The 26,256-nt window shown below is 45.0% G+C and overlaps 1 protein-coding gene across 5 annotated transcripts in view; it reads right to left on the bottom strand.

Annotated features, from left to right (window-relative positions):
- galnt7 (UDP-N-acetyl-alpha-D-galactosamine: polypeptide N-acetylgalactosaminyltransferase 7) overlaps window positions 1-26,256 on the bottom strand; it is a 288,442-nt gene that overhangs the window by 196,336 nt on the left and 65,850 nt on the right. For all 5 annotated transcript variants that reach the window (XM_088372323.1, XM_088372324.1, XM_088372325.1 and 2 more), the window contains 2 exons: window positions 7,711-7,841; window positions 7,491-7,570 (listed from right to left, as the gene is read on the bottom strand). In XM_088372323.1, the coding sequence (XP_088228449.1) occupies window positions 7,491-7,570; window positions 7,711-7,841 (211 nt within the window). The remainder of the gene's footprint in view (window positions 1-7,490; window positions 7,571-7,710; window positions 7,842-26,256) is intronic.

Raw genomic sequence — 26,256 nt, 5'->3', positions numbered from 1 at the left:
TATTTCACACACAGTCTAATGTGTAACGAATGTTAGCATTTAAATATGACACATTCATTTACTATTAAAAGAAACACACACAACAAGGATTAACGTCCATATAAATACATTAATTAAATGTATTGCAGCAACTGAGTGTTGGTAGATCATATGACGGTCCTGTGCATTGTTACTGCAGGCATCACGTCACAAAAACAAAAGAAAAAAAAAATCTAGGATGTATACGCCATATTGATAGCACAGCTTTTGACGTTAAAAAAGGCAGCCTGAGGAAAATCGTTTGAGAATTGAGCGAACTATGGCTAATTTTCAACACGCATACATTAACTTTGAACGAACATGACCAGCGGCAGAGCACTAGCATTAGCAACTCGCCTCACTGCACCAGCTCAGTACTGAAAGGTTTGATGGCTACAGAGTTTCAAATTGGGTGGCGGTTAGGGATGGGTACTGAGGATGGTACTTTTTTTTTCTTCTGAAGATGGTACTATTTTGAGTACGGACAGATTTAGGTTGGTACTCTGCAAAAACATATTTTCAAGAAAGTAAAAAAAAAAAACACTTTTCTAAATTTAAGAAAAATAATCTTTAGAAGCTAGTATTGCATTAGAAGAGTAATCTCAAATGAAGAAGACCCATCTAAATTTTTAAAGCCCTATTACAGCTAAAATTAAGACTTGCTTGGATAATGGTATGCACAATTGTTTGCATGAAATCGCAGCAGGACTTTTTTTTCTTATTTTAGGAAGGAAGACCAATCAAACCACATCTGTATTCAAGAAAGGTACCCACATCAATTAAAGTTTAAATGAATGCTTCTTTTTATTCATTTCATTTGAAATGCATTACTGACACAACACAGGTAAATGTGTACTTGCTGGGCTGAATCTACTGAAATGCAAAACACAATAATACAGTTTAAAACGTTCAACAAAACAGATTAGTTATTTAAAAAAACATTTTCAGAACTCATGAAAACATGACAAACACTAAAAACCCATCCATCCATCCATCCATCCATCCATCCATCCATCCATCCATCCATCCATCCATCCATCCATCCATCCATCCATCCATCCATCCGAACCACTTTCTGCATATTCCCAGCGTCAGGCAGAATCCTTATACCTCACTTTTCAAGACAACCCCCTTTTGTTCAACAACCCATTTTGAACATTTCTTATTGGTCCGTAATTTTGGAAAAGAAAAAAAAACCACGCATGCGGATTGACCAGTAGAAGAGACTTGAGAGAAAATATTAAATTTACCAAATTGTGACACAGAAAGTTTCAACCCCACACCAGTGATATGTGTCTACAGGCCTTGTATACAGGACTGAACATTTGATAATTCATTCCATGGGTCTTTGAATAATCTAATTATATCACATCACAAAAAATATATTTCATAGGAACATACAGTGCCAAAGGTATTGGCACACCTGCAATTCTGTCAGATAAGGCTCAATTTCCTCCAGAAAATGATTGCAATTACAAATCAATTGGTATTATTTTCATTTATTTTGCTTGCAATGAAGAAACAAAAGAGAATGGAAAGAGAGTCGAATCAATTGTCATTTTACACAAAACTCCAAAATGGGAAAGTATTGGTACCCTCAGCCTAATATGACTTGGTAGCACAACTTTTAGACAAAATACCTGCAAACAACCGCTTCCAGTTACCATCATAGAGTTTCTTACGATGCTCTGCTGGAATTTTAGACCATTCTTCTTTGGGAAACGGCTCCAGGTTCCTTTGATTTGAAGGGTGCCTTCTCCAAAATGCCATTTTGAGATCCCTCCACCGGTGTCCTATGGGATTCAGGTCTGGATTCATTGCTGGCCACTTTAGAAGTCTCCAGTGCTTTCACTCGAACCATTTTCAATTGCTTTTCGAAGTGTGTTTTCGGTCATTATTCTGCTGGAAGACCTATGACCTCTTAGGGAGACCCAGCTTTTTCACACTGGGCCCTACAATACGCTGCAAAATTTGTTGGTGTGAGAGATCGGACAGTACAGCCAAATGCAAAGTGAAGTAGACTTTATTGTGGAGGGAGAGGGAAACGGTGGAGGGCTGAAGCAGCGAACGGACGAGACTGCGCTCGTCAGGTGTGGATAGCCGGATGGCAAGCCAGGGGAAGGAGCTGGCGGCTGGACTAATATAATATAATATAATATAATATAATATAATATAATATAGCACTACCAATGAGCCCGCAACAGGTGACAGCGATTCTGGTGATGAGAGGGCGTGGCTGGATGACACGTGTCAAACCCCCCCCTCCCCCCCACAAGGGACGGCTCCCGACGTCCCCAGGAACAGCCCACCCCAACACCGAATGGGCGGGTGGGTGCGAATCAATACTCCGTTGATGCATCTGAATCAGCAGCCGACACCGAAGCAGCAGACGCGGGCGCAGGAGGCGGCGAGGCTGGGGCGCGGCGCAGCGACAGACCTTCCCCACAGGCCATCTTCCTCCGGCACGGACGCCCTTGCCGGGGCCTCGGCTGGTTCGGATGGAGGTGGTGGAACTTCGCGACGAGTGAGGGGTCAAGGATCCAGCGGCTTGGCACCCAGGAGCAGTGCGAATCATCGTACCGCTCCCAATCGACGAAGTACTGGAGCCCGCGGCCACGATGCCGCGACCGGAGCAAGGAGCGGACGGTGTAAGCCGGCTCTCCCTCGACGAGCCGGAGCGGCGGAGGAGCAGATGCCGCAGCCAAGGGGCTCTCAAACACGGGTCTCACCCAAGAGATGTGGAACGTGGGATGGACCTTCATGGAACTAGGAAGGCGCAGACGAACAGCAGATGGGTTGATTACCTTGCTTATGGGGAACGGACCGACGAACCAGGGCGCCAGCTTGCGGGATTCCGTGTGCAGCGGCAGATCCCGCGAAGAGAGACAAATACGCTGTCCCACGCTGTACAATGGAGCTGGCGTCCGATGCTTATTGGTCGAATCGGTCGAATTCTGAATCTATTTTTCCCATTACAAATAATGGAAAAAAATTTAATCCGTTCCAAGACAAAAAAAAGCCTTTTTTTAAGCATTTTTTCATTTGCGCATTTTTGTCTGATCGCGCACCTGTAGCGCACCATCGAACATGCATTTACATCTTTAACAGAGAGCATCCTTCCAGAGACACAGTGTGGCTTTAGAAAGAACCGAAGTACACTGGACATGATTTTCACTGCCCGTCAAATCCAGGAGAAAGGCAGGACCTCTACATCACCTTTATTGATCTCACCAAGGCCTTTGACACAGCTATCGCTCTGGAGCATGCCTCCTGCGCTTGTCCAGTCAGTACATTCCTCACAGGCATGCCCTGTGCGATCAATGTGTATTTAAACGCCGTTCACCCGTCATTTATAAACCAACAAAATAGTGAAGCTGCAATAGTGGAAGCGTGAAGTGACAAGGGATCACTGTACTTTGAATTTTTTGAAACACTAATTTAACAAATTGTTAATGCAGCCTACCTTTAATTTCAGTGTTCTTTTGTTCTGTTGTTGTCTGTTCTGTTCTGTTCTTCTGTTGCCGCCATTGCCAAGGTGTTCAAGGAGTTGGTGATATGAGTGATTTGGAAAAATGAGCTGGAAACTCAATAAAGTCAAAGTCTCTGTGAGACATCTGTTGTTTGTTCACACAATGTAAAAATCTGGTAATGTATAAGGCTCAGTAAGAATTTGAGGGTCGGAGCCAAAAGCAAAACAGATAATACAGCACCATGTTTTCTACTTTTTTTTGCCACCCTTTCCACGTAATGTCTGTCTGTTTAAGCTGTGCTTTCCCCTCAGATGCACTTCCAGACGTCCATAATAGGTGGCATGAGAAGACTGAAATGTGATTTTATCAAAGTCAAAGTCAAAGTCAGCTTTATTGTCAATTTCTCCACATGCCAAAGACACACAAAGAAACCGAAATTTCGTTCCCCCCATCCCACGGTGACAAGACATGGCTCACAACAGACAAACAAGTAAACAAGTACAACAAAAGCGTGCTGAATAAATAATGAATAAATAACACAACAATAAATAAATAAATAAGAGGAGCAGAAAAAAAAGGAGCAAGTGCGCGTACAGCAGACATTCCCGAAAATAGCGCAACAGTGCCGCACGCTACGCAGAAGGGGGTAGCGAGTTCAGGGCCCTAACAGCCTGGAGAAAGAAGCTGTTGGCGAGTCTGGTGGTGCGGGAGCGCAGGCTCCTGTACCTCTTCCCAAAGGGCAGAAGGTCAAACAAAGAGTGAGCCGGGTGACTCACATCTCTGGCAATCGAGGTTGCCTTGCGGGCGAGACGGGAGGTGTAAATGTCCTTCAGGGAGGGGAGCGAAGCACCAATAATCTTACTAGCCATATTCACTATGTGCTGCAGGGCCTTCAAGTTCTGTTCAGTGCCGTTACCACCCCAGACAGCGATGCAACTGGTGAGGACGCTCTCAATGGTGCCACGGTAGAATGTAGACAGGACTGCCTGAGGAGCACATGCACTCCTGAGCTTCCGCAGGAAGTACAGGCGGCGCTGAGCTTTCTATGCCAGTGACGAGGTGTTTGCGGACCAGGAGAGGTCCTCACTGATGTGCACCCCCAGGAACTTGGTGCAGCTCACCCTCTCCACCACAGCACCGTCGATGATCAGCGGCAGGTGTGTTGTGTGACCCTTCCGGAAGTCAACAATGATTTCCTTGGTCTTATTGACGTTCAGCAGGAGGTTGTTGTCCCTGCACCACGTGGTCAGAAGGTCAACTTCCGACCTGTACCGAGTCTCGTCGCCCTTCGTGACATTACATTTTTTAATCAATGTGTTCGTCAGTTAAAATAGTTTTTTCAGGGTCTAGCGAGGTACGCGGGGGAGTGGTTAAGACGCAACAGGCGCAAGGTCTGACGCGGTTAAAGATGAGATCTCACATTGAAGTCTTGATGGAAAAACTGAGGAATATTGCAGTTTGGTCAATGATCTGTGTCAGTATTGTGCCACGTGTTGTATTTGATAAATTCTTCCCCTTCCTTACTGTTTAATGCACAGTGCCATGTTGGAACGGATGACATTATGACGTTGACAGGGCCATCGCTTTCACCCCCAAACCATCCGCTATGGTGTGGTAGGCAGATCACTTGACGATGGATGGTAATCTTTTTTTTAAATCACTAGGTGACCTTAAAAAGCTGCATAAAAAAAATAATTGCATACAGAAAAACATGCTTGTTCTAACTTTACTGTACGTAAAGCAAGGCAGAAATCTTGCTTATCAGTCCACGCACACGTCCGCGCGTACACGCACACATACACACACACACGGATACACTCACAAACAAACACACACACACATTTACTGTGTGGAGTCGCGTGGGCAGCAGCTTTAGCAGGGAAGCCCAGACTTCCTTTTCCCAGGCCACTACGTCCAGCTTGTTAGGGTTTTCCAGGTTATCTTTATCATAGGATTATGTTGGAATGCAACAGGTAATAAATACCTTACCTTGTCCTCCTTATCACAAGGCCGTAAAACATCCCCTGACATGTTTAGACTAGAGGACAAGGGCTTTAGCCAGTTTACCCAAACCCCCACTCTGTTTCTCTTAATAAATATCCCCTCGCAGGAACGAGGGTTCAGACTTCATTCCTTGAACGAGTGAACTCTCCACCTGCAGGTGTCCAAAAAGGACTTACTTGTCTCCCGTGTGGTTCTTGCAAAATAAGTTGGAGTGAGCAAATCTCTAACACAGCTCATCCCAGAGGATCCCAAAATTTTCCCAGGCCACCTGAGAGTCTCTCTAGCATGTCATGGGTCGTTCCCGGAGTCTCCTGCCGGTGGGACATGCCCAGAACACCTCACCAGGGTGGTGTCCAGGAGGCATCCTAATGAGATGCACGAGCCAGCTCATCTGGCTCCTCTCAACGTGGAGGAGCAGTGGCCTGACAGAGTCCCTCTCGGATGGCCGAGCTACTCACCCTATCTCGAAGGGAGACCCCGGACAGTGGCTCAACAGAGACCCTCTTGAATGACCGAGGTTCTCACCGTATCTCTAAGTACCCTTGAGCAGCCAACTGAGGGTGTAGAGCTGGTCCACTGTTCCACGGCCAGGACGAAAACCGCATTGCTCCTCCTGGATCTGAGATTGAACCTCCTGACAGACCCTCCCCTCTGGCACCCCTAAATAGACCATACCAGGGAGGCTGATGACTGTGAATCCTATGTAGTTGGAACACATCCTTCGGTCCCTTCCCCGGTCTGCAAATCCAGAGGCAATGTCCACACAATGTTGAAGAGGCGTGTCAGCCAAGACAGCTCCACAACATCTAAAGCCTTCAGGAACTCCGGGTGGTCTTATGCACCTCCGGGTCCCTGCCAATGAGGAGCTTTTCATCCACCTCGGTGACTTCAACCCCAGAGATAGGAAGGTCCAGTTCAGAGTATCCAGGCTCTGCTTCCTCAATGTACTTAATCCACACAAAGGGCGTACCTTATTAGTTGCGAATTCTAGTTGTTAATCGATTTTCATAGACAAAACAATCAAAGTCCTCATTTTCTCTATCCGAATCGAACAGTTGGGCAAGTTCGCCATTAAAAATGCCAAGTTCTCTTTTGTTCTCCCCTCAGAGCCAGACTTGTCACATTGCTCTTCTGCAATGATCCAGGCTTTCCATAAAGCTTGAATTGTGCCTCATAAGCATGTCTGTTGATGCCATTAATGCTGTTTGCTTGGCACAAACCGATAATATTTGTTTATCAATCGCGGCGGAGGTACGTAACTGTATTCTCGGATTGCTTTACTGGCCCGAGCTTTGAATTTTACATGATTTTATGTAATGTCCTTTGATTGGTTCATCGGTTATACATATTACATCTAGTACATATTACGTCCCTGTAGCAGCAGACACACAACAACATTTACGGATTTTGGAATTCGGTCCACACGATAGGTGCACCTTAGTAAAAATCGCTTGCAAGCCAGATCAAACAATCAAAAGAGCCACACGAGCCCTAGGTTCCCCATCCCTGTTCGAGGATCAGTGGGACACGCAACCTCCTCCACCAACGTAAGATGACAACTCACAGAGGCGGAAATATAGCCTCCGGCTAATTTGTTATTGTGACATTTGTCATTGTGACAAGCCTACAAATAAATAATGTAAATAAAGAGTACACATAGTAAAATGAAGGGCGCGTTTGTAAATATGCTCCGAGCGCGGACCAAAAACTCAGTGACAGTGCGCACAGTAGGTGTTCCAACTGGGGACATGTTGCATCAGTCCTGGCTGCGTTCTGAAATGAATGGGAGCAAAGCGCCCTCTACCATTCTGAACACACCCACTCTCAGAGTACTGCAAGGGCATCGGATCCTAACGCATCCTAATATATTTTATGAAGCCTCAGCTTCTCTAACACTAGTCTTAGATTTCTGGGGAAACCCTGAAATATTATCATCATTCATCCCGCATTGTGATTTAAAGGTGTTCTCTGACTTTTTAATTACTTAATCACTGTTACCTGTCCTCTGAAATTGGAGCAACCAATGGAGCATACCAGTTGATCCCAACCTCACAGTGAGCATCCAAGTATATTAGCACCTATAAAAAAACAAAGACAGAATTATTTTAGTATTTTTATTTATTTATAATATTAAACCACTCAGTTTAAAATGGTCCAATTGGTTGCTACAGCAACAATCCTGAGCACTACTTCTGAACGATTGGTAACAGTGAGATACCTGTCCCTTTGTCGCCTTCTTTGCTCCAATACTTCGTGCCTGGATGAGGCCTTCTCTCTTCTCATTTCTGTAAAGTTTCACCAGACCATTCCACTGCTTGACGTAGATCTCCAAACGTTCCTTCAAATGGACTTCACAAGGAGGGAATTTCATTATTACGTTGGAAAAAAAATAGAAACACATGGAGGTTGGGAGAATCTTATTGGCTATTTTGAGGTGAAATTTCACACATGCAAACTTTTTTCGAAATATAATACATTTCCTAAAATGGCACAAGCAAATAAATTTCTTAAGACCTGACAGACATAGTCAACTAAAATATGAACGTTTAACATTTTTATGCTAGTTATCTGGGAGACCCTTGCTTTGACGTGACCAGAAAATCCAATAGTCATTTATGCCTCTTTTTCTGCATATTGAGGCTCGGAATTAACATACACAGGAACAGATCATCTTGGCACTCGTTGGAAAATAGATAAAATACAAATAATCATTGGTTAGCACATACACATACCGTAAATTTCGGACTATAAACCGCACCTTTTTTCTAAAATTTTGAACCCTGCGGCTTATAGCCTATATAATCCTAGTCTTATATAGGATTTTTTCCGTGATTTTTGTGATGACTTGATCACTTTTATACACTCGTAAAAACGCTGTGGACCGCTGTTGTGCGGCACTGCTTTGCTGGGCGGAGGGATATGTGACACGGTCACTGGGGAGAAAAGTGGTGTGTTGATCGCATGTCCATCAGTGCCATATAATTTACACGAAGAAGAGACAAAATGAGATCAAGACGGACATTACTGAAAGGAAGCTTTTATACACAAACCGTCATTATGGGGGACAAACGAAATGCATTTGATGCCGCTTTTAAGTTAAAGGCAGTCGATGTTGATGACATTGTGTTGCGTCACCCTTTGTCTTTATTTCCCGGTCACGTCTACTCTGGAGCTATACGTGTCGCTCACTAGTTTAATTAAATATAGCACTTCGTGCATGAATAAAATTAGCATGAACGGACCCGCATCATGGAAAATGCTAGAAGAAATGCATAAAAGCGACGACAAAAGAGAGACTGATAAAGTGTGTGGCGAAGGATATCTAACGCTATTCCAATCGGACACTGAGGAGGAAGACTTCGATGGTTTCAGTGCACCGGAGGAAGATGAAGACGATGAAGCTCTTTTTTTTACTTTTACTGGTATAATTTTTTAACCAGCCCTGTTAATGCTGTGCTACCGTGTTGCTGCTGTGTTGCCGCCGCGTCTCAATGACTTTTACCCGTATGTTATTTTTAATCCAGCCCTATTAGTCCTGTGTTACTTCCGTGTTGCTGCGGTATTACTGCCGCGTCACAGGCAGTGTTTGGAAAGAAATGTTAAGGTATATTATTAAAAGTTTTAAAAGGCTTTGTGTACCGTCTTTCTTTGTAAATATCTCATGCGCACGTGCGGTTTATAGTCCGGTGCGCCTTATATGAGAAAAAAACTGAAATATCCCCGAATTTTAGCTGGTGAGGCTAAAAGGTCCGAAAATTACGGTACTTGACTATCACATTTCCCAAATAACTGTACCTTAATATTAACATTATATTATCCATCCATCCATTTTCTGTACCGCTTTGTCCCCACGGGGTTCGCGGGCGTGCTGGAGCCTATCCCAGCTGTCATCGGGCAGGAGGCGGGGGACACCCTGAACTGGTTGCCAGCCAATCGCAGGGCACACAGAGACAAACAACCATACGCACTCGCACTCACACCTTGGGGCAATTGGGAGTGCTCAATCGACTTACCAAGCATGTTTTTGGGATGTGGGAGGAAACCGGAGTGCCGGGAGAAAACCCACGTGGACACGGGGAGAACATGCAAACTCCACACAGGGAGGTGGAATCCTAACCCGCACCCTCCTGTGTGTGTGGCGGACGTGCTAAACAGAGCGCCACCTAGCTGCCTGAACATTAATCCATTGAATGACACGAATCACAGTACGATATGCCCTCCCACCAAAATCAACATTAAGAGTAGATAATCAAAAACAAATGTTAGAGCTTGAGGAGAAATGAGTGCAGACCACGCACATCTTTTGGAAATCATTTTGGTCAAGAAAACACTCTGTTAAGACTGAGTTATAACCCTATATGAAGGATTTCAGTGAAAGATGGATACATGACGCGGATAAATATTTGGTGAACATAATACACCTATCTCGATTTTATGCGGACTTTGGAGTCCAGAATTTGAGAATCGCATTAACTCCGTAAGCGAGTTTTATAGAAAGTATTACTTATTTAGAAAGGCATGTTTTTAGGCAGCCAAAGGGGCTCTTTGTTACATTAATTTACATCTGGCATATTGTTGGGCAGCCAGAGGGGTCGGTTTGCCGTCCATCAAAGTCAAAGTCAAAGTCAAAGTCAGCTTTATTGTCAATTTCTCCACATGCCAAAGACACACAAAGAAACCGAAATTTCGTTCCCCCCTATCCCACGGTGAGAAGACATGGCTCACAACAGACAAACAGTAAACAAGTATAACAAAAGCGTGCTGAATAAATAATGAATAAATAACACAACAATAAATAAATAAATAAATAATTAAGAGGAGCACAAAAAGAAAAAAACAAAAAAGAGCAAGTGCGCGTACAGCAGACATTCCCGAAAATAGCGCAACAGTGCCGCACGCTACGCAGAAGGGGGTAGCGAGTTCAGGGCCCTAACAGCCTGGGGAAAGAAGCTGTCGGCGAGTCTGGTGGTGCGGGAGCGCAGGCTCCTGTACCTCTTCCCAGAGGGCAGAAGGTCAAACAAAGAGTGAGCCGGGTGACTCACATCTCTGGCAATCGCGGTTGCCTTGCGGGTGAGATGGGAGGTGTAAATGTCCTTCAGGGAGGGAAGCGAAGCACCAATAATCTTACCAGCCGTATTCACTATGCGCTGCAGGGCCTTCAAGTTCTGTTCAGTGCAGTTACCACCCCAGACAGCGATGCAACTGGTGAGGACGCTCTCAATGGTGCCACGGTAGAATGTAGACAGGACTGCCTGAGGAGCACATGCACACCTGAGCTTCCGCAGGAAGTACAGGCGGCGCTGAGCTTTCTTTGCCAGTGACGAGGTGTTCGCGGACCAGGAGAGGTCCTCACTGATGTGCACCCCCAGGAACTTGGTGCAGCTCACCCTCTCCACCACAGCACCGTCGATGATCAGCGGCAGGTGTGTTTTGTGACCCTTCCGGAAGTCAACAATGATTTCCTTGGTCTTACCGACGTTCAGCAGGAGGTTGTTGTCCCTGCACCACGTGGTCAGAAGGTCAACTTCCGACCTGTACCGAGTCTCGTCGCCCTTCGTGATGAGACCCACCAGAGTCGTGTCGTCAGCAAACTTCACTATGCGGTTGTCGCTGTAGGTCGCAGTGCAGTCATGCGTCAGCAGGGTGAAGAGCAATGGACTGAGCACGCAGCCCTGGGGGGCCCCCGTGCTCAGCGTGATGCTGGCGGAGATTTTGTCGCCAACACGCACCACCTGAGGCCTCTGACAGAGGAAGTCCAGTATCCAGTTGCAGAGGGAGGTACTGAGGCCCAGCTCGTCGAGTTTGGAGATGAGTCGCTGCGGCACAATGGTGTTGAAGGCAGAGCTGAAGTCCACAAACAGCAACCTCACATATGAGTCCTTTCTCTCCAGGTGGGTGAGGGCCGAGTGGAGGGCAGAGCAGATGGCATCCTCAGAGGACCGCTTGGCACGGTACGCAAACTGGAAAGGGTCAATGGTGGGGGGGAGAACGGACTTGATGTGCTCCAAGACCAGCCGCTCAAAGCACTTCATGATGATGGGCGTCAGTGCCACAGGGCGGTAGTCATTCACCCACTACACGTACATTTCAATTCTATGTGAATTGGATGGAAGAAAGAATAAAGCAGCCACTTATTCGACTACCGTGTCCGACCTCCTGCTACGTATCCACTCTTTCACTTCGTTTGTGTCAGCAGAATCAGCAGCATCTCTGGTTTAGGCATTATTTTGTCAGTGCCAAGCAAGAAAACTATAACTAGGAAATGGCAAGACATAGAACAGTGGTTCTTAACCTTTTTGGAGGTACCGAACCCCATCAGGTTCATATGCGCATTCACCGAACCCCTCTTGAGGGGGGGGGTTACCGAACCCCATCAGTTTCATATGCCCATTCACCAAACCCCTCTTTTTTGGGGGGGGGGGGGGAGACATACCAGCAAATCAGTGTGACTTCTGCTGTTGCCTTTGCAAGACCAGTTAAGATATGCGTTATCGCGAATTTACACGACATTCATGTGTGTTCGGCCAACCGCGGGGGGGAATGACATACCAGCTCTGCCGAACCCCTGAAGCCGACTCACCAATCCCCTAGGGTTCGATCGAACCCAGGTTAAGAACCACTGACATAGAACCACCTGACCAAAACCAATGGATGGCAATTGTGGAGAATGTTTGTATAATGGAAATGATGACTTTTGATATGAGATTGCAGGGTACTCATGGAGATCAAAAATGGGGAAAATTTGGATTAGTAATTAAATAGCAATTCAAAAGAGAAAGTTAAGAAAACGTTGAATATCTCCCATTAATTTGGTGACCAGTGGCTGTGTCATTACTTGGGGTATTCGAAGCTGTCAGAAAGAAGTCGTAGTTCCAGTGTGACAAACAAAAAGATCTCTGGTAGTGATTAGATGCAGATGACAATAAAAACATGAAGGTAACAAGAAAATATCAGAATTGGAGATGACAAATTGAAAACCAGACATCCATACCCAGATTACAAGGCACACTGTCAATTTTAAAAAAATTCAAGGATTAAAAGTGTGACTCATGGTCCAAAAATTACAGTCTATAGCACCCTTAAATATATCCAGAGAAAATTTAAAGTTGAAAAAGATTAGAAAAAAATAAATAAAAACGAGTAGCAGTGCTGCCAGAAGAAATGGGAAGCCCCAGCCATGACTGAGGACAAAGCCGTTGTCGGTGCAACTCGTGGCTGGAAGCTCACTGCTATTGATGAGAGGAATCCCCAGCAATGGCCAGGGTAGAAACCAGTGTCTGTACCGCTCGCCTCGGCTATGTTAGCAGGTGGAAGGAAGTCACTGCTGTCAATGACATGAATAGTTTTAGCCCTGTTACAGAGACAATAATGACCACGTAAGGAGGTTTCCAATTATAGCAGACCATGGCGGCTCAGGAGAGGGGCTTCTTGGATTATTGTTCAAGGAAGCCAATTTCTTCCAACTTTGACTAAATCACTTAATCTTCAACTTCGTTCTCTAACTTCAGTGATCATTGAAATGATCGGTGCAAATTACACCCCTCTGCTTGGGTCACCCCATTTGTTTTGCTTTGAGTAATTCTTAGCTTTATTCAGAAAAAGACAATCCGCAATTAACTTAACAAAAGCATTTGACTCAGCTCATCCCCACGTCAAACATCATCATCAACACCTTATGGCCAGCAAAACTGGGCGTTTCTAAAACTGCTAAATAGTCGCATGCAAAAGTTTGGGCACCCCTGATCATTTTCATGATTTTCCTTTATAAATCATTGGTTTTTCGTATCAGCAATTCCAGTTAAATATATCATATAGCAGACAAAAACAGTGACATTTGAGAAGTAAAATGAAGTATATAGGATTTACAGAAAGTGTGCAATCATTACTTGAACAAAAGTAGGCAGGTGCATAAATATGGGCACCCCAACAGAAAAATCCTCCTTTTGCAGAAATAACAGCCTCTAAACGATTCCTATAGCTTCCAATGAGAGTCTGGATTCTGGTTGAAGGTATTTTGACCATTCTTCTTTACAAAACATCTCCAGTTACTTGTATTTAGGGTGGCCAGTTACAAGTTGTTCTCCTCTTTGCATCTTCTTCGAAGCCTCTAAACAACTGACAAATGACCTGAAAACAAAGATTGTTCAACGTCATAGTTTAGGGGAAGGATACAAAAAGCTAGCTCAGAGATTTCAGCTTTCATTTTGCACTGTGAGGAACATAGTGAAGAAATGGAAGACCACAACAGGCACAGTTGTAGTTAAGGCCCGGAGTGGCAGGCCAAGAAAAATCTCAGATAAGCAGAGGCGAAGGATGGTGACAACAGTCAAAGTCAACCCACAGAGCAGCTCCAAAGACCTAAAACATGATCTTCATGCAGATGGTGAAAATGTGCATCATTCAACTATTCAGTGCACTTTGTACAAGGACATGCTGTATGGGAGAATAATGCGGCAGAAGTCTTTTCTGCGCACATGCCACAGAGTCGCTTGAGGTACGCTAAAGCACATTTGGACAAGCCAGCTAAATTTTGGAATAAGGTGCTGTGGACAGATGAAACTAAAATGTAGTTATTTGGACATAAAATCCGTCGTCACTCGTGCGAACTGGAAGCCGTGGCTGACAGGGGCTGTCCTCAGACCGCTGAGGGCCAGGGACAAAGCTTTCAGAGCGGGGGATGAGGCTGGCTTGAGGACAGCGAGGGCAGACCTGTCCCGGGGCGTCAAAGAAGCGAAAAAGGCGTTCTCTTGCAAGGTCTCCACCCACTTCAAGGACAGCAAGGATGCACGGAGCCTTTGGCAGGGCATTCAGACCATCACGGACAACAAGCCCGCGCCGCGGAGCAGTGAGGGTGACGTCCGTCTGCTGAACGATCTTAATCGCTTCTTTGCTCGCTTCGACACCCAGAACAGCACTTGCCCGCTGAAGACCACTCCCCCACCACACGAGTAGCCCCTGTGCCTCTCTGCCGACGGAGTGAGGAGGTTGCTTGCCGCTATTGACACCCGTAAGGCGGCGGGCCCTGACAACATCCCGGGTCGTGCGCTGAAGTACTGCGCTGGCGAGCTGTCGGGTGTCTTTACGGCCATCTTTAACGTTTCCCTGCAGCAGGCCATCGTCCCTTCGTGTTTCAAGGCTGCCACCATCGTTCCTATGCCGAAGAAACCTGCACCGTCCTGCTTCAATGACTACCGCCCCGTGGCCCTGACGCCCATCATCATGAATGGCTTTGAGCGGCTGGTCATGGAGCACATCAAATCCGTTCTCCCCCCCACCATTGACCCTTTCCAGTTTGCGTACCGTGCTAAAAGGTCCTCTGAGGAAGCCATCTGCTCTGCCCTCCACTCGGCCCTCACCCACCTGAAGAGAAAGGAGTCATATGTGAGGTTGCTGTTTGTGGACTTCAGCTCTGCCTTCAACACCATTGTGCCGCAGCGACTCATCTGCAAACTCGACGAGCTGGGCCTCAGTACCTCCCTCTGCAACTGGCTACTGGACTTCCTCTGTCAGAGGCCTCAGGTGGTGCGTGTTGGCGACAAAATCTCCGCCAGCATCACGCTGAGCACGGGGGCCCCCCAGGGCTGCGTGCTCAGTCCACTGCTCTTCACCCTGCTGACGCATGACTGCACTGCGACCTACAGCGACAACCACATAGTGAAGTTTGCTGACGACACGACTCTGGTGGGTCTCATCACGGGGGGCGACGAGACTCGGTAAAGGTCGGAAGTTGACCTTCTGACCACGTGGTGCAGGGACAACAACCTCCTGCCGAACATCAACAAGACCAAGGAAATCGTTGTTGACTTCCGGAAGGGTCAAGCAAAACACCAGCCGCTGATCATCGACGATGCTGTGGTGGAGAGGGTGAGCAGCACCAAGTTGGTGTTCAACTATACTAGTAAGTAAGTAATGGGTTAATGATCAAGTAATAAATAATGTGTTAATAATTTCACATATAAGTCGCTCCTGATTGTAAGTCGCACCCTTGGCCAAACTATGAAAAAAACTGCGACTTACAGTCCAGAAAATACATGTTTGAGACTTCAGTAGTTAAAGACCCTCTAATGTTCTAATAATTTGAAAGGGCTAATGTAAGAGAACTGCAAAGTCATGTAATATGATATTTAAAAGTTAAGTTTGGGTCACACAAAACACCTGCCGCTGATCATCGACGGTGCTGTGGTGGAGAGGGTGAGCTGCACCAAGTTCCTGGGGGTGCACATCAGTGAGGACCTCTCCTGGTCCGCAAACACCGCGTCACTGGCAAAGAAAGCTCAGCGCCGCCTGTACTTCCTGCGGAAGCTCAGGCGTGCATGTGCTCCTCAGGCAGTCCTGTCTACATTGTACCGTGGCACCATTGAGAGCGTCCTCACCAGTTGCATCGCTGTCTGGGGTGGTAACTGCACTGAACAGAACTTGAAGGCCCTGCAGCGCATAGTGAATACGGCTGGTAAGATTATTGGTGCTTCACTCCTCTCCCTGAAGGACATTTACACCTCCCATCTCACCCGCAAGGCAACCGCGATTGTGAGTGATGTGAGTCACCCAGCTCACTCTTTGTTTGACCTTCTGCCCTCTGGGAAGAGGTACCGGAGCCTGCGCTCCCGTACCACCAGACTCGCAAACAGCTTCATTCTCCAGGCTGTTAGGATCTTGAACTTTCTTCCCCCTTCTGCGTAGCGTCCTGCGCTTATTTGTTGTGTTGTTTGTTTCTTCTTCTTTTTCTTCTTTAAGCCCTTCCATTCCTTTCGGAACATAGGCCATCAATGAAGAGTTTCCACCCTCCTCTGACCCTGAACTCACTACCCCATTCTGCGTAGCGTGCTGCACTTTTGCGCCATTCTCTGGAATGTCTGCTGTACGCTCACTTGCTCCTTTTTGCTCCTCTTATTTATTTGTTGTTATTTATTCATTATTTATTCAGCACGCTGTTGTTTACTTGATTGTCTATTGTGTGCCATGTCTTGTCACCGTGGGATAGCGGAGAACGAAATTTCGGTTTCTTTGTGTGTCTTTGGCATGTGAAGAAATTGACAAGAAAGCTGACTTTGACTTTGACTTTGATAACAAGCAGAAGAGCATTCCATGACAAACACTTGCTACCCACAGTAAAATTTGGTGGTGGTTCCATCATGCTGTGGGGCTGTGTGGCCAGTGCGTGTACTGGCAATTGTGTTAAAGTTGAAGACTGGATGGATTCAAGTCAGTATCAGCAGATTCTTGCAAACAATGTTCAAGAATCTGTGACAAAGTTGAAGATTCGTAGGGGCTGGATACCTCAACACGAAAATGACCCCAAACACTGCTCAAATTCTATTAAGGCATTGATCCAGAGGAACAAGTACAATGTTCCGGAATGGCCATCTGTACGCTCACTTGCTCCTTTTTTGCTCCTCTTATTTATTTATTTGTTGTGTTATTTATTCATTATTTATTCAGCACGCTGTTGTTTACTTGTTACTTGATTGTCTATTGTGAGCCGTGTCTTGTCACCGTGGGATAGCGGGGAACGAAATTTTGGTTTCTTTGTGTGTCTTTGGCATGTGGAGAAATTGACAATAAAGCTGACTTTGACTTTGACTTTGAGTCTCATGTGACACTTAAATGAGTAAAATGATTAACATTTTTAATTTGATTCCCATTGATCAAAATATCTGGGTAGTCACTTGTTTTTAAAATAAATGGTGGCATGACTGTCTACATTTAACCTAAGACAAGAAAAGTTCTTGTTCTTGTAAGACAGGCAGTAACAATCTCTATTGTTATTCTCATTGCCACCTCGTGTGCATTTTTCTCTCATCAGTACCGTATTTTTCGGACTATGTCGCATTTTTGTTTCATAGTTTGGGTGGGGGGCAACTTATACTGAGGAGCGACTTCATTGTGAATTCATTCATACATTTTCAAAATAAAAAAACAAACAACGAAACCACTATAAAGGAACCGTGATGTAGCAAGGGATTACTGTAATTTGAATTTCAAGTGACGTCAGCAGCGCGGCACGGCGGTTGTTTACATAAAGGACAAAGATTCGATCACGGAATGACGAAGATGACGAAGGGCCCCACGCACTACCGGCACCATTACCGGCTTTGTTTGTAAGTGACACGGAGGATGAAGAGTTTGAAGGATTTAATGATTTGGAGTGACACAGAAGGTTTGAAAAACTATTATGGCTTTTACGCACGCCCGGTCCTACTCTACGGAGCTCTCTTTCACCTCCGTGGATGGAAGTCGGGGGCCGGCGCTCGGCCGGGGTGGCTGTCCAGGGACGGTGGCTGGGGCTCGGACATGGCTTTTATGCACACCCGGTTCTACTCTACGGAGCTCTCTTTCACCTCCGTGGATGGAAGTCGGGGGCCAGTGCTCGGCCGGGTGGCTGTCCGGGGACGGTGGATGGGGCTCGGACATGGCTTTTACACACGCCCGGGACTATTCTATGGATCTCTCTTCTACCTCCGTGGCTGGAAGTGCCACCTCCGGGGATGGAAGTCGACACCGGTGCTTGGGGCTGTGTGGCAGCGAAGTATTTGTTATAGTTATTTGACATATTTCATTTCGTGTAGCAACTTGTATATGTTTTTATCGTTACAGTTCAGTACTTATTGGCTCGTTGAACTCTTGTTTTGTTAAATAAAGAGCCGTTTACCAAACCCACGTCTTTCCTTGTACTTTGTTAAAGCTACACTATAGTTATATACTAGATCTGTGGAATAACGACGAGGCTGACGTCAGGGCGCACGTGTGGCATTGTTGACAAAGGACGAGGAATTTGATTGATGGATTTAATGATTTGGAGTGACAGATGATTTGATAATATTATTGCTTATATAATAGTTATTTGATATATAATCTATATATCATTATATGGGCCTGTGAAATATTTTGAAGTGCAAGCGCCGTCAGCGGCCCGCACCCATTGTTGACAAAGGACGATCGATGGCTTTAATGAATTGGAGTGACACAGATGGTTTTATAAGCGTGTTATTTATGTAATAGTTATTTGAATAACTCTGAATGTTACGTCAGGCCCATTCTCAGCTCTTCGTTTGTGTTTATGTCACGTTAGCATACCTATTGTTTAGCCTGTTGTTGCTCATTCATGTCTGTTCTTGGTGTTGGATTTTGTCGAATAAATTTCCCCCAAAATGTGACTTATACTCCGGAGCGACTTATCTATGTTTTTTTTTTCACGTTATTGTGCATTTTATGGCTAATGCGACCTATATTCCGGGGCGACTTTTAGTCCGAAAAATACGGAACATAATAATGTTTATATCACACACTGAAATCAAAGCATGATCTTTGAAAAAAAATCTGCAAAAACATTTTGTTAATTTCACCAATTGTAAAAAAAAAAATAAGAATAAAAGTGCAGAAATTCTAATGAAAAATAACATAGTATACTGCAGTGGTTCTCAAACCTTTTTCAGTGATGTACCCCCTTTGAAATATTTTTTCAGCCTAGTACCCCCTGACCAGCGCAACACATTTCTGGTCAAAAAGAAAGAGGTACAGGATTGTCCCATCAGTGTTTGATTTATTAAAGTTAAACAACTTGTAGCAATGTACCTGACAGACACATTTATGTTTCAAACATTGCATATAGAAACAAAAACGGTAAACAGTGACCACCAAGAAGGCATAAACCCTTGCAAAACTCAAATACTGTATGCAGAACACTGCTAATTTATATTAATCTTTAATATTAATCTCTTGCAAGGAAATAAAAATATACATAATTAAAAATTAATTAACTTAATTATAAATAAATAATATCTTGTTTAAAAAATAAATTGATAACTTAATAATAAATAAAGATTTGCTCATAAAAAATACTCAACTTTACCTCTTTTTGGATAAAAAAAGAAACTTTTTTCTCTATTAAAATTTAATTGTTGCATTGAACATTTGATTTTGATTTGACAAGCATTGAACAAGCATTGAACAGTCTTGAAGCTTGAATGAGTCTTTTGCACTCATACTACATTTTAGTGAGAAACATGGGCTTGTACCTCACTTTGTCATCCTTGGTGGCAGGGAGGCAACTGCTGTGATGAAGTTCTTCTTCAGGCTCAGTCTGTTTCTTTGCCTTGTTTTAATCACAGTCATTGCAGAGAAGGAGGTCTCACATATGTATGTGGAGGCAAAGGGCAGCAGCTGCTCCAAAGCTTTCTGTCCCAGCTCAGGGTGCTCCTGCCTCACACACACCCAAAACTGTGTGAGAGTGGATGCGCCAAACTTCATCTGCAGGCCACGGTCAGATGCCACTTCCATCGTTTTTTTCCTGGTGAGTGACAGGAAGCTTGCTTCCCTTTGCTTCAGACAAGAGAAATGTGTTTCTCACCCAATCCAGCTGTGCAGATTTCTCCTCCATGTCAGCAAAGTCGCAATGAAAGCCCTTTATCAAGTTAGCCAAATGTCCCACTATGACTAACTTCACTGGAGCTGTCTCCACATCTTCATTGGAGAGAAAAGCATCCACCTGAGGAAAGCAGGTGAAATCCTCCTTGGCCTTGACTTGATGAAGTTGATCACTTTGATGCTGTCGTTTAAAACATCGTGCAACACGGAGCTCATTTTCATGGACACTAACGCTTTGAATCACACAGTGAGTCCACTTGATGTCGGGATTTTCCTTTTTAATCCGCGCAATGAGCCCTTTCGCACTGCCCGTCATTGATACAGCCGCATCTGTACAGACGCTGCTGCAGGATATGCAACTGATATCATTTTCAGAAAAAAATGCGTTAACGACATTAAAAATGTCCTCTCCGGTTGTTCTCCCCTCCAGACTTTTGCAGAAATGTATGTGTTCACAAATGTCCTCAGTCTCAATGTATCTCACAAAAGCAACAAGCTGTGCATTTTCACTGACATCTGTGGATTCATCCAGCTGGAGGGAAAAAGAGTCGCCAAGTTTTCTGGCAACTTGTTCGAAAATGTCTGCACCCATTCTGTCTATTCTGCGGCAAACGGTGTCATTAGGCACAGTTTTTAATGTAGTTGCAGATTTTTTGTCTAGCATAGTTTCGGCCAATACAACAGCGGCGGGGAGCAGCAGCTCTTCAGCTATGGTGAACGTTTTTTTGGCTTTAGCTACGAGCAAAGAAACCGCATAAGAAGCCTCCAGGGCTTTGGCTGATGTAGTGGAGGCTTTTCGCATTGTGTCTTGGGATGACTTAAAGTCAGAAAGTTTCCTCCTGAACTCCGGTGGCTTACAGGCATGGCATCCGTGTTTTGGAGTGAAATGCCACTGGAGATGTGCCGGCTTCATGCTAGCGTTGTCTAATTTCTCCCCGCAAAAAAAGCACAGCGCTTTGGGTGGGTTACAACTTGTGAACGTAAATCCCATCAAACAATCATCTTTCATGTACTGTCGGTACTTCGTCGGCTCTGGTTTTGCCTTCATTTTTACTTGTTTCTCCGTGTTTTCAACAGCAGCATCGCTGCTACACTTTAGCCACATCTCCATGTTACAGTGCGTCATCAGGGCAACCGCAGGTGACTGCTATTGGTTTGTGGAGAGTCCGTTTATTAAGGATTAAAATTGAATACTGAATATAAAACATACATTTGTATTTCATCAAAATTTTGATAACTAATTCTCAACACAATCAGGCTTACTGTTTGTTGTTTTATTTTTTGTTTTTTTAATACCGGTATATATTTTTGTAAAATCTCACGTACCCCCAGGAGTACCTCCACGTACCCCCAGGGGTACGCATAACCCCATTTGAAAACCTACTGTATCAAAGTTCTTTCGTTTTAGAATGGTACTTATCGTTGATTTTGCCATGCAAAACCCCTTAGCTAACTCGGACACACGCACACCAGATTCATATTTTGCTATTAATTATTTCTTACACTCAACAGTTATAATAATAATAATAATAATAATAATAATACATTTAATTTAGAAGCGCCTTTCCAGTCACTCAAGGTCACTTTACAAAGAGTCAGAAAAAGTTAAAATAAATTAAAACAATAGCATTCAATAAAATGTAAAAACATGTTAAGAAACAACAACAGAAAAGCAACTAGAGATGAAATGCTGTCCTGAATAGGTGGGTCTTGAGGGTGGATTTAAACTGTTGGAAGGAGTCAATGTTGCGGATGTCTGGTGGAAGTGTGTTCTAACGTTTGGGAGCAGAGCTATGGTGGTGAGCCGGGCAAAGGGTACAGTGAGATGGATGGAAGATGAGGATCTGAGGGAGCGGGTGGAGGTGCCTGTGTGGAGGAGTTGAGACAGGTAGGGAGGGGCAAGGTTGTGGGTAGCTTTGAAGGTATGAAGGAGGACTTTGGAAATAATGCAGTAGTGGATTGGAAGTCAATGTACCGTAATTTCCGGACTATAAGCCGCGACTTTTTTCCCAAATTTTGGACCCTGCGGCTTATAGTCAGGTGCGGCCTACATAAGATTTTTTTCGTGATTTTTGTGATGACTTGATCACTTTTACTCTTAACACTATTCTATACAGTAAAAGCTACAAAACAAACTGACAAATAACTCGTTTTCAAATCAGACGAGTAAAAACTGGTCAAATATAAAAAAAAAAAGATATTATTAAAAGTGAAGACAATGTGCAATTCTAGTAATGACACGAATTTGATGCACAATTTGTCTTCGCGGGCCACATAGAATGATGTGGCGGGCCGTATCTGGCCCCCGGGCCTTGAGTTTGACACCTGTGCTCTAAACCCTTTCTCTTACTCTGCCATGTCACTCAGAGATTACACAAAGCAGTGGTGCTGTTTGGACCATCTGTATTGTATTAAAAACCAATTTTGCTCACCCAAAACAAGTTGTAATGAATGTGAACTTTTAATGCATTTTATTCAGAAGGTTACTTTGAACCTTAAACGGCGGCGCGGCGTACTTATGGATTTTTACGGCCTCCGGCCTCCAGGGGGCGCTCTAGCAGGAAGCAAGAGCGAGACAGGCGAAGAAGAGACAATGCGCCGAAGAAGACGTTTGTGTTTACATTTCGCGCATCACGCAGAACGCGATCAAGACGGACATTACTGAAAGGAAGCCTTTATACACAAACCGTCATTATGGGGGACAAAAGAAATGCATATGATGCCGCTTTTATGCCAAAGGCAGTCGATGTTGATGACATTATCTTGTGTCTACTCTCGAGCGTACTTATGGATTTTTACGGCCTCCGGTCTCCAGGGGGCGCTCTAGCAGGAAGGAAGAGCGAGACAGACGAAGAAGAGATAATGCGCCGAAGAAGACGTGATCGTCTCGCGCATCACGCACACACCCGCATTCACACAAAGACAGGAAGCTTTTATACACAAACCGTCATTATGGGGGACAAAGAAATGCATATGATGCCGCTTTTAAGATATCCGTGTCGCTCGCTAGTTTAATGTAATTTAGCGCTTCGTGCATGAATAAGATTAGCATGAACAGACCCTCTTCACACTCGAAGAAATGCATAAAAACGACGATGAAAGAGAGACTGAGAAAGTGTGAGGCAAAGGATATCTAACGCTATTCCAATCGGACACTAAGGAGGAAGACTTCGATGGTTTCAGTGCACAGGAGGAAGATGAAGACGGCTCTTTTTTTACTTTTACTAGTATGTTTTTTTTAACCAGCCCTGTTAGTGCTGTGCTACCGTGTTGCTGCTGTGTTACCGCCGCGTCTCAGTGACTTTGCTGTGTTACTTCTGTGTTGCTGCGGTATTACTGCCGCGTCACAGGCAGTGTTTGGAAAGAAATGTTAAGGTATGTTAGTAAAGCTTTAAAAAAACTTTCTGTGTCCAGTCTTTCTTTGCTAATAACTCGCGTGCACACTTCCGCATTGCTGCGGTACTGCTGCTGCGTCACAGGCAATGTTTAGAAAGACATGTTCAAGTATGTTATTAAAACGTTAAAAAGGCTTTCTATGTATTGTCTTTCTTTGTAAAAAACCCGTGTGCACGTGCGGCTTATAGTCCGGTGCGGCTTATTTAAGAAAAAAACTGAAATATCCCTGAATTTTAGCTGGTGCGGTTTATAATGCGGTGTGGTTTATAATCCGGCAATTACGGTAAATTCTGTAGCGAGCAGCTGAGTTCTAGACCAGTTGGAGCTTATGGATAGATTTCTGGGGGAGAAAAAAGAGGAGAGAATTTGACAATAATCGAGACGGGAGGTGACGAGGCCGTGGACAAGAATAGAGGTGGAGTGGGGTGTGAGAGAGGGGCGGAGGTGATTGATATTGCGGAGATGAAAGTAAGCATTGCGGGGCGTGATGTTGATATGGAAAGAGGGGAGTGTGCCATCGAGGATGACACCCAGACTCTTAACCTGGGGAGCTGTCAATGGGGAGGGAGAAACTGTCAACTTTTGATAGAGTGGATTTAGAACCAACTAAGAGGATTTCAGTTTTATCACTGTTAAGTTTGAGAAAGTTGGAGGTGAACCAGTTTTGTATTTCAGAGAGGCAGTGAGTCACGGAAGAGGGAGGGAGGGTGGAGTTAGGTTTGGTGGAGAGATAGAGCTGGGTGTCATCCGCGAAGCAGTGAAAAAGGACATTACATTTACGCAAGATAAGGCCAAGGGGAAGGAGGTAAGTGATGAAAAGGAAGAGACCCAGGAAAGAGCCCTGGGGGACACCGATGGAGACAGGGAAGGATTGGGAACGGAAGGATTTAAGTTGGATAAACTGGGTGCGGCCTAAGAGGTAGGAATGAAACCATTCGAGGAGGTTGCCAGAAATACCAATGGAGGTTAGTCTATTGAAGAGGATGGAATGAGAGATAGTGTCAAAGGCTGCACTCAGGTCAAGGGGGATAAGGATGGAGAGTAAACCGGAATCAGCTGCAGTGAGAAAGCTGACTTTGACTTTGAGAAAGTCATTGGTGATTTTTAGAAGGGCTGTTTCGGTGCTATGGCGGGGCCGGAAACCGGACTGAAACTATTCATATAAGTTATTTCGTGAGAGATGAGACTGAAGTTGAGAGGCAACGTTTTTTTCGAGAATTTTTTTATATGAAAGGTAGGTTGGAAATGGGACAGTTATTGAAGTTGTTGGGGTCAGAACCAGCTTTTTTTAGAATTGGGGAGACAGCAGCAGTTTTGTAATGTAAGGGAACAGAGCCACTACTGAGAGAGGAGTGGATGATGGCAGTGATAAGAGAGCAGTGAGGGGAGGCGGGATATGACCATGATAGTAGGAAGTGGGTCTAACTGACATGTAGATGATTTGGATTTGGAGAGTAAAGCAGAAATAGCAGAGGGATCAGGGAGTTGAAATGAAGAGAATGACAGACTGTAAAGGAGAGGTTGATAGGAGTAGGGAGAAGGGGAAGAGAGGCTCAGTTGCTGGTGAATTTTGTCAATTTTTTGAGTAAAAAACAAAAGGAGTGAGTTTCAAGTGTCAGAGGAGGACAGGTGGGGAGGTAAGAGATCTGGTGGTTGATGAATTTTGTTGAAGAGTGAGAAAAGAGACTTAGGGTTAGCACGGTTGGACGAAATTAGACTGGAAAAGTAAGTAGATTTGACTGAAGCAATAGAGTCCTTATACTGTAAAATGTGGTTTTTGTACATGTCCAGGTGAAGAGAGACCAGTCTTTTTATGGAGGCGTTTGAGTTGACATCCTTTGGACTTCATGGAGCAGAGAGCAGGGGTGAACCAGGGGGCAGAATGGGTGAAAGAAACAGACCGGGTTCTGACTGGCGCAAGGGAGTTGAGAATGTTGGTGAGTTGTTGTAGTGGAGAACCAATTCATCAGGAGAGGAAGACTCTGGGTATGGTAGAGAGGCAATGGTGGAGGAGAGAGTGTCAGCATTTATGTCCTTGATGTTACGGAATGAGATGAGACGAGGTGGCTTGGTTATGGAGAGGTGGAGTGTGACTTTAAATGAGAGGAGGAAGTGGTCCGTGATTGGGAGATGATCAGCTGTACAGGTGGAGGAACTGAGACCGGAGCAACAGATTAAGTCCAGTGTGTGGCCTTTAATGTGGGTAGGAAAGTCAATGAAGATGTCAAAACCGGACCTCTCAAGGCAGGATGAGAAGTCACGCGTTAGGGGGAGAGCAGCGTTGTCCATATGGATGTTGAAATCGCCCTTGTTAGGTGAGAGTGTGGAAAGATGAGCAAGAAAAGCAGCAATATAATTTAAAAACTCTGGGTGGGGCTTAGGTGGACGGTAAACAGTGGCAATAATGGTAGGAATAGGACCGGACAGTTTGCATGCAATACACTCGAATGACCTGAATGGAGGGGACAGAGAGAGCAATGACTTTCCACTTCACACGGTGAATTATTGCGAGACCACCCCCGAGCCACGGGGTTGCGAGATGTAAACAAATCCCGGAGGTGTAGCGTCATTGATTTGGGAAAAGTCATTGAGCTGCTGCCATGTCTCTGTCAGACAGAGAAAGTCGAGTTTGCGTTCGATGATGGAGTCCTGGGCGAGGTGGCTTTTATTCGTGAGTGAGCGGATGTTAAGGAGCCCAAAGTTGACGGTGGAGCTGTCGTTCTTGACAGTAGCATTAGCCGACCTGGGTAGGCTAGCTAACACACTGTGGTCAACCCAGTGGGCGCCGGCTCATCTTGGAGGACGTCGGGTGGTGGAGCAGAAGGATTTTATTGGCTTGGAGTTGTCGGTTTGAAAGCTACGGCAAGAGCCCCGGTGGATATATCTGTGGCGAGGCAGGGGAGCGTTGCCCCAGAGGCACAGCACTACAGGCGGAGGCTCAGACAGCTGGGGCTCAGCAGTCGAGTACCGGAGAAGCCCAGACAAATCCGTGAAGCATCGACAG

Source organism: Syngnathus floridae, chromosome 4 (genome assembly GCF_059516105.1).
Source record: "Syngnathus floridae isolate MCC-2025c chromosome 4, RoL_Sflo_1.0, whole genome shotgun sequence".
Lineage (NCBI taxonomy): Eukaryota > Metazoa > Chordata > Actinopteri > Syngnathiformes > Syngnathidae > Syngnathus > Syngnathus floridae.
The sequence above is the reverse complement of the archived record's forward strand: the minus strand, read 5'-3'. Positions and strand labels throughout refer to the sequence as shown.